Source organism: Gopherus evgoodei, chromosome 5, assembly GCF_007399415.2.
Source record: "Gopherus evgoodei ecotype Sinaloan lineage chromosome 5, rGopEvg1_v1.p, whole genome shotgun sequence".
Classification (NCBI taxonomy): Eukaryota; Metazoa; Chordata; order Testudines; family Testudinidae; genus Gopherus; species Gopherus evgoodei.
The window spans coordinates 108980394-108993557 of NC_044326.1; the positions used below are offsets into that span (position 1 = coordinate 108980394).

At 40.4% G+C, this 13164-nt stretch overlaps 2 protein-coding genes across 3 annotated transcripts in view; one reads left to right on the forward strand and one right to left on the reverse strand.

Moving 5' to 3' along the window:
• DAPP1 (dual adaptor of phosphotyrosine and 3-phosphoinositides 1) overlaps positions 1-4225 on the forward strand; it is a 59093-nt gene extending 54868 nt beyond the window's left edge. The window contains exons 8-9 of the mRNA XM_030564435.1: positions 161-248; positions 2308-4225. Of these exons, the coding sequence (XP_030420295.1) occupies positions 161-248; positions 2308-2358 (139 nt within the window). The 3' untranslated portion in view covers positions 2359-4225. The remainder of the gene's footprint in view (positions 1-160; positions 249-2307) is intronic.
• A 152-nt stretch (positions 4226-4377) lies between these two features.
• LAMTOR3 (late endosomal/lysosomal adaptor, MAPK and MTOR activator 3) lies at positions 4378-13154 on the reverse strand. Of its 2 annotated transcripts, none has more exons than XM_030564437.1 (7): positions 13007-13154; positions 10567-10623; positions 9609-9643; positions 8824-8882; positions 7822-7886; positions 6658-6721; positions 4378-5494 (listed from the first exon to the last, which is right to left on the reverse strand). In XM_030564437.1, exons 2-7 carry the CDS (start codon positions 10573-10575, stop codon positions 5421-5423), a joined length of 306 nt encoding a protein of 101 aa, XP_030420297.1. In that variant the 5' UTR covers positions 10576-10623; positions 13007-13154; the 3' UTR covers positions 4378-5420. The 2 variants fall into 2 exon arrangements, with proteins under 2 accessions (XP_030420297.1, XP_030420296.1); XM_030564436.1 differs by having other exon boundaries at positions 4386-5494; positions 7822-7955; positions 13007-13150.
• Between the last annotated feature and the right edge of the window lie 10 nt (positions 13155-13164).

The window sequence follows — 13164 nt, forward strand, 5'->3', positions numbered from 1 at the left end:
TTAAACCGGACTGTAGGCAGGACCTGAGACATTAGCCACACAAATGCAGCATCACTCCAACAGCTGAAGTCTGAACAAAAATGGTCAGTGCCAATGTGGGAAGAAGCAAGGCTATGGGAGGAAATACTGATTGTTCAAATGGATTATGTTGTCTTTACAGTTTAGTATTCCCACTAAGGACATATTACCTGTGTGCAAAGACTGGCATAGAAGCCGATGAGTGGATTAAGATACTGCGATGGAAATTGGTAAGGAAATAGTGTGTTAAATGGCAGTGTGGGCAGAAGGCTAGTCCCTAGGATTTAGCACACCAAAAAAAAAAAATAATTCAGACAAGCATTTGTTGGCTCTTTCCTATATGTACATGTATAACAGATAGATGTATTTACCAAACAATGCATTAATGCAAGGTATGATTGCATTGCCATGCCCTTGTTGAAACTATATAGTCTTCACCATTTTGAACTACCATAGACCAAGTTGTCATCCTAGATATTTTTTTTTTTAATTCTTAAATGATGGATTTATTTCCAGTGCTACAGAAATATCATTGTGGAGTTGGTCTGAGATTCTCTGCACAATGAGGAATTCTCCTTCCTAATGTGTATACACCATCCAAATGTACACTAAGCAAAAGGGCTCTGCTTGCGTATATAAAATACATTAAACAGCAATCTCCAACAGAGTGTTGGCAACTCTTATGGTTTTATCATTAATCTCATGATTCTTGGTGTTTTTCTTAAACACCTGACATCATGTTGTTATGTGAAAATCTGTTTTCATGAGGGGGAAAAGCAACTTTCTAGCCATCATGGTAGCAAAGAAAAGCTTGAAAAATTAGAAGGAACATAAAAAGAACCCAAATTCCTATATATTTAATTGATGATTTTAGGGACCCAACTCATGATCATTTTTGACTGGCTAGGGTTGGCAATGCTGTGAACAAATTGAGAAAGTTTTGGTCCCACTAAGTTAAAATTTCAGTGAGCCAGTCTGAACCTTCGAAGATTAGCATGCAACTTCTATTGACTTCAGTGAGAACTGCATGCTTGGGATCTATTCCACTACATGTATAACACATTATGAAACCTATACATATATACTTTGTGAGGCCTATAAAGTGAATAAGACTGCTTTTTATGAGGTATACATTCAGGGGGAAAGTAAGGCAGTATAGTGTACTGATAAAAAGTGCCCACCAGTACAGCTGACTTTAAAGTGCTGCCACGGCAAAGGACCTTCTTTAAAGCGCTGCCAGGGCAGTGCTTTAATGCTCTTGCCCCTTTTGCCCCCACAGGCTGCCAATGGGTGGGGGTGGCAGCAAAAGGAGCAGCTGCCCTGGGGCCGGTAGTTTAAAAGGGCCTGGGGCGCTGGCCACCACTAATGCATCAGCAGCCAGAGCCCTGGGCCCTTTAAATCACTGCTGAGCCCCAAGCAGCGCGGGCCAGGCAGGACAGATGGGCTGGCTGGGCGACGCTGATCCCCATCCTGACCCCTTCCGGGGCAGGGGAGAAAAGCCAGCCCCTGTACCGGTAAGAGTTCAATTTTACTTTCACCCCTGTATACATTCCATAATGGTAAGTACATTACATGACATTTGTCACCACCACATTGATCTCTCCGCTTACACGTTCAGCCCCTTACTACTATCCTTTGTGTCTAGCCTAGTTAGACTGTAAACTCTTTAGTGCAGGGTGTGTCTACTATGTTTTGTGCAGTGCCTGGTACAATGTGGCTCACTATTCTTGGTTGGTCCCTAGGCACTGTTGTAATAAACATGATTAATAAGAAGATACTAAAGCATATATACAGCATAGTTCCTTTAAAAGTGCATCTGCCATATGGGAAGGGCATTAGGTTTGTCCCAGGATCTTGTTTGTTGGAATTCCCCTGCATGTCTGTAAATCCCCAACAGAGGAGACTAACTAGACTTGATCTACAGTTTATAAGCATTGCATTAAGAGACACACACACAAAACTGGTTCAGCATTTTGAATGTGCATATTCTACAGTACTGTTGTCTTGAGTGCCTTTTGTGTTCCTAATCTTGTACAGAACACAGGAAGAGAAATAGCCAGTGCACCAAGGGAATTTTTTACCTAGACTGTAGATAATACAGGACCACACAAACAGCATACATTGGGTGATCAGGTGAGAGTCAGGAAGGCAGGGCAATGTGTTATAAATCTAACTTGCTTAAAAATCAGCAGCTAGTATTTTGTCTATCTGCCCAATTTTTATTTTCTTTGATATTTCTTTTTAACTAGCCACATATATGAACAAGTAATGGACTGTCTTTTGTTTCAGTCACAAATAAGAAAACAACAGGACCAGCGTGATGCTACCTCCACTCCGTAGTTATTCCTCAAAGTAATTTCCTCAGCAAGGTTCAGCCTTCAACATTGAGTTTGTCACTTCACACGAGGGCAGTTTCAACACATGCATTACCTACGGTGTACAGCTACATATTTTCATATGTAGGATTAATGCTAGATGGACACTTTCAGAATGTGAAATGTTATCAGGGAAAACTGTTGCATCCTAACAGTGCTGGTTCCCTACCCAGTCACATTCTTAATGCACATTTAATTCAACCACCTAGGCTGTTTACTTATGGATCACAAAAGTGGTCAGTATTTGACACTTTTGGTATAGTAGTAAAGCACTCATGTTAGCTTCATTGAGCTTCTGTAATAAATACATAACTAACTACTAGCAACAGGGGTTAGCCCACTCATTTGAAATCAGCTATATTCTGGAAACCTTAAATAGTGCTTTTGCATTGTGGTTTAAGGGTTTAAATCCTAGAGAAAAATTATGGCTCCAGAATGGATTTTTTTCACTGTGAAACTGACTAGAGTATATTTTTGCTATTAACATGAGTCCCTGTTACATGGAAAATATAAACTTAATATTTTTAAAGCCCAGTGTCAAAGTGGTTGATAAATAATACTTGGTTTTGGTGAAAGCTATTAGCGTGTGGTCTGATCCTACATTTTGGCAGTGGTAGCTGCAAGTGCGTAGATTGCCGCTCTCTCTGTTAGACGTACTATATTGAGAGCATCCTTGCTTATACATTGAGGTGATAAGGGCACAGGGCACTTGGACCCCAGCTTCTCCATTCCCAGTATGCTCATGAAGGAGTAGCTATAGGTGGCCATGGAATGAGGAGAGAATGCTCTACAGCTAGCAAAGTCCTTGGTCCCCATGGGGTGTGTAGTGGAATTCTAGCAGAGGCGTGTGCCCTTCACTTACCCACATGAAGATGATTGTTAAATTTTACACATTTCTGCTAGCAGCATCTGCTCGTAATGATCTTTTCCTTGGTTAGTACTGAGAGTTTACAAGCAGAAGCTATTCATTTTAGTTGATTAGGTTTGTGTGTTTTGGGAATTGGGGCAAAGGGATAAGAAACAAGTTATATTCTGAAAATTAATTGTACAGCATGTGGCAGCTATCCAGACAAAGAAAGCAGGGATCATGCAGTTGTTTTTAAATATCAAATTAGCTTGAATTGTACCTGCTCAAAAATGTTTTACATGAGACAAGGACATTTTATATTCTCCTGCCATATAAACTGCTGTGGCATTTTTAAAATAAAGCTTGCACACCAACCGGTTTAATTTCCCATAGCTGCCTTTACTGTGTGAAGAGAGGTACCTGAGCCTGGAAAAACAAGAGACTCCATTATGATAGAGGAAGAATTCAGAATTGTAATTACGGGAATAGTATTTTGTTTTAACTTAGATGTTCACAGTATTTGATGTTTTTTGTATAGACTAAATATTTTAAAATGTCTGAGTAAACACAGTTTCACCATACTATTAAAAAGGTACTCTGTTTTATAAAATTTTGTTGCTAACTTCGTTGACTGCATGCATCACAATCGAAGTTTTAACAATGATTTCCCTCTCCTTTTTCCTCCAAAGAAATTATAAGATAACTGCAATAGAGTAGAAATATTTGATACAACCCTGTTGGTAAGCCAACAGTAGTCATGCCTCTCTACTAACGGATGGGAAATCCTGTGTGAAGTCAAATCATCTCACAATCAGAGCTTCTTCCTATGAGAACAGGCCAGATTGCAGAATATACACTACCTCTCTCAAACAATCACAAACTGAAGCCAGGTTAGAATACAGCTCGCGGCTTTTCAAATGGAGCTTCACACAGATAGGATGTTACACTGGTTGATCAGGGGTCTACATTGGCTGATTAGTTTCTATATGGAATTTAAAGTATTTGCAGATGTTTTGGAACTAGATTATCTGAAAAATCTATCTTAAAAAAGACATTATACAGCCCCAAGTGTTTTTACTTATAGAAGGCCAACATGTGTAGAGGTTGACATTGGACAGCAAATGATGCAAGTTTTGATAGAAATTCAAAAACGATGAGCTCTAGATGAGATCCACACCTTATTTTTCAGCCCACAAATTATCCAAGTTGTACATTTATAAAGCAACAAGGAAGACAGTTATCTGCATGGAAAAGCAGGTTTACCAGCAATATTTTAGGACAGTTATAAAATGGATCAGGTTACAACATTTTTAAAAATATTGTTTTATTTCGACATCTACTTAGGAAAACCTAAAAATAGATGAGATCAAGTGTTACCACTAACATAGCCACAAATACCAGAACAAAAGACAAAACATGGGTATCACACCTACACTGTACAAAAGAAATACAAGAAAGTGCAACACTGATTGGGCACTTGTACCCAGTAATAAGGAAAACGCTTGAAGCTGTAACTTATATAGAAATAGCAGCATCCTTCTCCTATACCAAGGAAGCTCACACATTCAGATTAGTAGTATTCCTTTACCGAAGCGTCACAAAAATAAAAAAATATGGACTAGTTATTGATTGTACTGCTAGGACTGCCAGCATATTTTCTCTTTTTCCTAGCACATGCAAAGAAGCAATGAAGACAATGAAAATTAATTCTACTTCCCCACTGTGTAGTGGTGGCTAGTGAGAGGGTAAACCCTATGAAGACAATGAAAATTAATTCTACTTCCCCACTGTGTAGTGGTGGCTAGTGAGAGGGTAAACCCTATTTCAATACTTCATTTCCTGTACAGCAAGGGAGCTGTGGGTCACTTATCTGGACCGACAGTATGCGGATACCGGTCAACTCTGTTAAACCTGATCCTTAGTAAGGGCTCCACTGGAGCCATTTGCTGGTCTCTCCAGTACTGCACAATACAAAATACATGGCCAAAGAGTCTATCTACAAGACACTAGTATCTCATTTCCAGTTCAGCACTATGTACAAATTTAATCTTAAATATTTAGTACAATGGGGGAAGTGATATTTCCTCTCAAACATTTGTTGTTTTGTAGGCTGAGAATTATTGAATCTTTATGTCCCATTGGGTAGTGAAGAGATGCCGCACTTTGATGACACCATCAGGTTAAGAAACCTCTACAACCTGCCTCAACTCTTCAAACAAGGGAGCAAGCTCTTTCTCTAAGCTGACGATCAATCCTGTAACAATAAGAAGAGGAGATACAAAATAGTTACACTACACAGCATCCATCAAGCCTCTCTCCAAAGCAGTCAATAATAATGAAAGTGTTTATTAAAACTAAACTGATTTCACTTCAGCTTATCACTCTGCAAGGAAGCAGCATATGAGAACTAATCACAGCAGTGACCAGCAATTGCCACTGTAATTAAGTGCCCTCTCATCTCTTCCTCTTTGAGTCACAGATGGGGGAATCAAATGAGAACAAAACAGGGCAGAAAAGTCCCTAGAACAGGAACAGAGCCAATGCAAGCAGTCTTCCTCTTCACTGGCAGCTGCAGCATCGCTTCCACACCATGCGGGTTCTGGGAAGTAGTGGGAGAACGTGTATGTTGGAAAGTCAGAGAACAATGACTACAAAAGAGGATTTCCTCTGGAACAAGCAGAGAGTCAAGTGGACACATTGGAGTGCCCAACTCATAGTCCTGCATATCTGAAGGGCATAATTTTGAGACCAGGTGTTGCACAGATCAACAGAGGGCAAAAATCTGGCCTGCAGAATCTTTGTACCATCATCCTTATCACTAGCAAAAAGTATTAAGCACTAATGTGCTAAGCTGTTTAAGACAAAACAGTACCTTCCCTGCAGACCTTAGCATCCAACAGACAAAAATGAAGACTAGACACTGTGAAGCCTGGAGGACAGAATAATGTAGAGGCTTTTGTTTGTTTTTGTTTTCATGTTTGTGCGCACTGAGGGAGAAGAAAGATTGTCAACTGTTTGTATTGTGGGGTCATTACCAGTGCATTTTCCAAATAAGTGAGCTTCACATCCTGTTTAAGGTAATGCATTATTAGAACATGTGGGGAAATGAATTGCTTCTAAGAAAGATCATAGGTATTTTTGAAAATTTTGCCAAACTCCTATTTTCAAAAGTTTCAAATATCAGACCCATTAGGACTTACACAGTTTTGAAAATTTTACTGAAAATACTTTTTTCCAATCAACCAATGCCCTTTTTATCAGAGTCCATGCTGCTAACAAGTTAATATGCAGTTGTGTAATGAATACGGACCTAAGTTTATGTAACTCATTTTTCAAATGAATTATTTTAAGTCTTTTACTGAAAATATATCACTCTAGTCATAACAGTTTAGGAAATTACTGATAATGAAAACGTACCGGTATTGGCATTGCTGCTAGCAATGAAGCTTACTACCAAAGGTAACCGATTGAACTGGACCACCTTAAAAACACAAAAACAGAAGAAGTTCCTCAAAAATCAATATGCTGCTTGTCAAAAAATACAGTGTAAAATTTGCTATACTCATTCCCTAATCCTGCAGTCCTTATTCATGCAACTGGTCCCATCAATTTAAATTATAAATAGGAAAAAGGACTGGCTTTTATGTATATGTTTTAAAGATTCAGAGTTTAAAGGTGCTAGCAGAGATAGACGGCAATCCCATTTTGTGACTCACAGATATGTACAGTATTGTGTACCCATTGTGAAATCTAACCAAATTTAAAAGCTGCAGCATAGTGTGTATGTTATTTCCTCCCTCTTGTTACATGATTAAATAAATAAATACTATTCAGGGGAAGGAGTGACAAAGAATAATTCAGAAATGCTGAACATATGCTAGTACTGTCAAAAGTATGTCAGGCCAATGCAGTCAGGGTCTAACAGCTACTTTTTTGCATTTATTTTCCATCAAACAAAGCTGAATATAGCAAGTCTAAACAGTTATGCTTTTTTCATTTGTTTGTATCAACGCCCGTCTGTAAAATTCTGCTCATCAATCCATTGTGAACTGAGCAGGAGTGTGAATCTGTTGAAGGATGATGCAGACACACGAAAAAAAAATATCAAGTTTATAAACGGTGAACTGTTCTATGTAAATTTCCTTGCCCAGACACTTCCTGAAGCAGGATTTAATGAGTACACAGGTTAAAGTGGACAGAAACCCCAGCTTGTTCAGCAGTATCGCTGATCACATGTATAAATATGCACATTTTGTTTTTCCAAGATAAATATTTTTAAATGGTGAGCAATAAGCACAAAATTTAGAATGGTAGATATTAAGAGATTTGCAACAGGCACCATCTGCTGGAGCACACAGTGACCTTCAAGTACTGTCCTGAACCAGGAACTCATTACTGATGCTGAGAAACAAAAGCTAATTCCAATGAATATCGCAAAAATACAGCATAACCAGCTCTTACATATTTTAGGAAAACAAAACACACGTTTAAATATAATCGAACCCCAGTGTAAAGCCAGCACAGAGTTTAAAAAAACAAAACAAAAATCATGTAGGACAGCTCTGGCCAACAGACTCTTACCTGGTATGTGTTGTAGTAACAGATGATACTCTTGTTTTTTGAAAGCCCTAGTTTGCTGCCCTGGTCTGTTGCAAGTGCAAAGGTGGACAAGAAACCAGGTCTAAGTGCATGCTCTGGAGCATTATCATTGGCAACTGGAACAAAACATATTTTACATTCCTACGTGATCTTTGTACATATGGGAAGGGCATCCTGCATCTGAGGCAACAGTAAACTAGATTAGATCTCATACACATCAAACTGCCCCTACCTGCTTCCCACCTTCCCTCAATAATGAAGGCCTATTGATGTGCCTTGGAAGATGTTTTACTCTGTATATCTTTATCACCACATCAGCAGCAAGCTTTCCTAACGTTCTGAGGATGGTTTATTTTCTATATGCTTGTTTGTTGCACCATGATCTGTGCTGATGCTGTTTTGTTTTATTGTGTCACTTGCAACAGCATGCAAGACCCATCCCATTTCACCCATATCATGCAACTTCAGATTCACACATACAGGCAACTCCTGTGCCTGTAGCACTAGATGTCTCACACTACTACCGGAAAGTAAGGTAAGGATAGCACAACCCCGATGCAAACAAATTCAGAATTAAGTCAACAGCAGTTGGTACATCTATCTGTGGGCAGCACTTGGTCATATCAGATTTCTAAACCAAACCTGGTATTGCCTACCAATCTCAAAGCAGCTTTAAGGTATAAACTCGTTACATGATTCCAGCTCTCTTCACTGATGCCATGGTAAGGTGCCTACAGACTATGGTTTTAAACACGCTGCATGTACCTAGATAGAGGGCTCCCTTTAAGAGATAATTTAGTGTTCAATAAATCCTTGTTAAAATGTCCCAAATTTGAGCATGTCTGACTTAATGCTTAGATCAACCTCCAATATTTTACAGTAAACTAAAAGCCTGACAGGAGGAAGAGTCTTCTCTCCATTAGGAAGCCAGTTTTTTGTCTTTCAATTAAAGATGTCCATTAGGGATCAGATGTTGTGATTTACCTTTGATAACAGGCACACCATCTCTGTCTGACACTAAAATAGCATGAAGACCTTCAACACTAGAGGAAACAAAATAAAACTGTTGTTTTTACCCAGTTTAGATGTTGGCAGTGAGATTCATTTTATTCAGCAAACCCATACGAAAATGAAAACAGGAGAGGTAGCAATGAGAGATGTGATAGTGCAACGAGTGCCCACCATTAAACTAGCTTTCATTATGTGATATCCAAGGGACCACAGGCAGACTTCTACTAGAAATTGTGGAGGTCCTTCAGCTTCAGTAAGGGGACTGCTATTGGAGGTAGTCCCTTAGTGCAGGTTTCACAAAGCCAGTATGAAGTGTTGCTTGAATTCGAGAAAAATTATTCCAGTAACAGGAGCATTTTTTAACCCTATTATTTAACACTTAAAATGAAGTGAAGAGTAGAGTACTGTACTTCTTTTGGAGTGGACAGATGGAAAAGTTTGAGTTATTTCCACCTGAACTGACTTAACTCATTCAAAAACGACAGTGTACTAAGTTTCAAGATAACTGTGTCTTAATATTAAAGCTAGGTTAGCAAAAGTTAAGTTTTTGCAGCCAAATAAATATTATTCAGCATATACGAACCTGCAATCTAAAATGTAATAGATTCTTTTAAAAAAGTGTTCAGACAGTATGGACAGTCTGTTGGATTACTTTCACTAGAGCCCACTAAAATCCAGGTAAATATTAACATACATTAATTGCGAAGCAGCACAGAGTGTGAAGTGAACACTTTACTATAGCATGATAGCTATGTTACCTTGGTAATTTTTTGTACAGAAACCTTTTCAGGTCCTACAAAGAAAAATAAGAGTATGAAATATGCTTTATTTTTCAAAATAATCCTATATATGAAACTTCCACAATTTTATCACAGTAGAAACCATTTGCGTCATTTAAAAAAAAAAACTTCCTCTTCTGTTCTACCACAAAACACTTACTTTAAATTGCATTGTGTGAAGTATTTTGAATTATAACTGATCAGCTCCCGCACCCTACTCTTTGGTGGTTGTATATAAAAATAGTCTTGAGTTCCAGAATTTACATATTATAGTACTCATATAACAGAATTAAAGGAATAAGTAAATCATTTCAGTGGCTGAAAATGTACATACTGATATTTGTTAACTACCTAAAATGCGTCCAATACATTTAGTGAAGTGGCAGCAAGCATATTGTTGCATTTCTCTGTCCTCCCTAAGTGTTTTAAATATAATGTTTCATGTTAACACACTAAATACAAAGCGCTTGAATATTTTAATATAGTCGCAGCTACAAATGCATATCCCAGACACATGTGAACTTTGTTTTAGTGTCTTCCAAATATAATCACTTTACAAGTTACTGAACAAAGATTAGATTCTCTCCCCTTTTTCATAATCATGTCATTCTCAATCAATCAAGACCTGTTCCCCTTTCAAAGTCTTCTAAGGCCTTAGTCCTGCAAACACTTTAGCTCATGCATAACTTTACTGACATCAGTATTCGCACTGAACTGAATGAGGTTTCATAAGGGTGTGTCCACATGGATCTGTTTACAGGATTGGGGCCGTAAGCTTTTTTGGACAAGGTCTATAGTTTCTTCCTGTTTGATAGCTTTCACAAATAGTGAAACAACCCCTCCCGCCCCCCCCAACAAAACAAACAAACAAACAAAACCATATAATTACAAAGACAAAATATTTTCAAACAGAAATGTGTATTTTCAAAATACTTACGTCAGCCATGGTTAGAAACTTTTGGAAAAAAAGTGATCAGATGTACTGTCAAAGTTCCTGAAAAATAAGGGTCAACATTAGTCAAGCATATAAGCTTTTATGACCTCCTTCTCTCTCTTGCTCTCTTTTTTGCCTACTCTCACACAAAATTAAGAAGGGAGAAGTGTCCTTATTAATTTGCAGCATCCTATGGCTCTCCTTCTGGTGCCAACGTGAAGAGGATAAAGCTCACACTACCCTGCCCAACAGAATGAATTATTGGCATTAAACTGCTCTTCAAAGAAACTGACTTACCACAAGCTAAACACAAGCTGTTCCCCAGAGGGCCTTCCCCCACAAGCAGACCTGTTGCAACTCTCTCACCCGTCTCAGTAGGAAACATAGGTTAAAAACTGCATAAACTAGGTAAAGGGCATCTCAGGGCAGATCTACACTTAAAAAGCTGCAGCAGCTCAGCTGCACTGGTGTAATGCTTCTCCTGTCCATGTAATTCATCCACCTCCATGAGAAGTAGCTATGTCGACAGGAGACGCTCTTGACACAGTAATATTTACACCGGGGGTTAGGTTGATATAACTGCATTGCTCAGGGATGTGGATTTTTCACATCCTTGAGCAATGTATCAGAGGCGTAGCCGCGTTAGTCTGGATCTGTAAAAGCAGCAAAGAATCCTGTGGCACCTTATAGACTAACAGACGTTTTGGAGCATGAGCTGTCGTGGGTGAATACCCACTTCGTCAGATGCATGCACCCACGAAAGCTCATGCTCCAAAACGTCTGTTAGTCTATAAGGTGCCACAGGATTCTTTGCTGCTTGAGCAATGTAGTTATACCGACGTAAGTTTGTAGTGTAGACCTGGCCTCAGTGATGGGGCGCTAATGAGAGGAATGACTGTACGGTGAAGGTATGTACACGTGTTATTCCTGGATACTCTCTACAATAAACTCTGCCAGCAAGTTTGTATGTTTCAATGGGACAACATTAGGCAGTTGTTAGTCTAGATATTTTCTGAGAGCTCTCTCTTTCCTGCCTCTGCTACAATCACTGAATCACATCAGACAGAGTGGGGTATATGGATGAGTCAGTCAGCTTAAACTCAATCCAGATAAGAGAGCTGTAATACTAGCACAACAGGGGAAGTAACTGAAAGCACTGTCCGTGCCTTGCATGGAGTTCTCCCAGTGGTTTGTTACCAGAGCTTGCCATCTGGAAACCATGTTTGTTTCTCGATGTCCAGACAGCAGGAGTGTCAGTGTTGCAAACCCTGGCCACTGACTCTTCAGCTGCCTATATACACTGTTCCTTTGGTCATAAAGACAGTCAGTCATCTCTGTTTTTGTCACCATCCCACTGGAAACACCCTCCACATGGACTATTTCGAAAGGCAGTTTCAACTAACGTAGACTGCTGTCAGCATCATACGCAACACAGGGGTGGTAAGTGTCCCAGTCTACTCTGCACTGGTGAGGCCTCTGCTGGAGTACTGGGTCCAGTTTTGGGTATAACATTTTAGGAAATATGTGAACAAAATGGAGAGAGAGTCCAAAAAAGAGCAACAAAAACGACAGAAGGGTTAAAAAGCTCAACATATGAGAAAAGGTTAAAAAAAACAGGAGATGTTTAGTCTGAAGAAAAGACTGAGGTGGGAACTAACAGTCATCAAATATGTAAAAGGTTGTTAGAAAGAGAGGGATCAACTGTCCTCTGTGTCTATTTAAGAGTAAGATAAGAAGTAGGGGGCCTAACCTGCAGCAAGCGAGATTTAGGTTAAGTAGGAGGAAAAACTTCCTAGCTGTAAGGATAGCTGAGAACTGGACCAGCTTTCCAAAGGAGGCTGTGGAATCCCCCTCACTGCAGGTTTTTAGAACAGGTTGGACAAACACCTCTCAAGGCTAGTTTAGGTTTGCTGGCTTCTGCAGGGGTGCAGTAGAGTAGGGTCACTCAAGTCCTACCTGTCTCTGATTCCACGAGGGAAGCCAGCCGGCAGGGGCGCAGATTGCACCTGCTCCCAAGGCAGGTCAAGGAGCAGGTCTGGCTACCCGAGAATCCCAACCCCTCCTTGGGTTGTGCCCTGGCACCCGACAGGCCACAGGGCTCCCACAGCTGTGCACGGTGTGGCCAAGGACAGGCTGGGCTGCTCCCTGGCCCACGGAGCACAGGTGTTGGAACTAGGGGTGCACCCGCACCCCCTGACTTGAAGCGGTTCCCATCATATCCAGGGGTCACCGTTTGCTTTTGTGGCGCTTAGCACCCCCCGCTCCCTACAAACTGTCCCATCGGCCCTGCCAAGGGGCTGGGGTTTGCGGAGCTCCGAGTCCCCCAGCCCCTGAACGGGGGGGGGGGGGAGAGCCGGAGGCCTATAATAACAATTACCACAACACATTACTTCTGCCGGGGGGTCCGCCCATCCAACCTCCCCCCAAAGCCCCCCCCCCTTACCCCAGCGTCCAAGAGGCCGCCCGCTTCTTCCGGAATTCCTCACAAAAATACCACAGATGACAGCAGCCGCTTCCCTTTAACCCTCAATCACATGATTTCCCCACCCGAACGATCGCTTCTGCCCCCGCGCGCCGTCCTCACTTCCGGTGTAGCGTCAG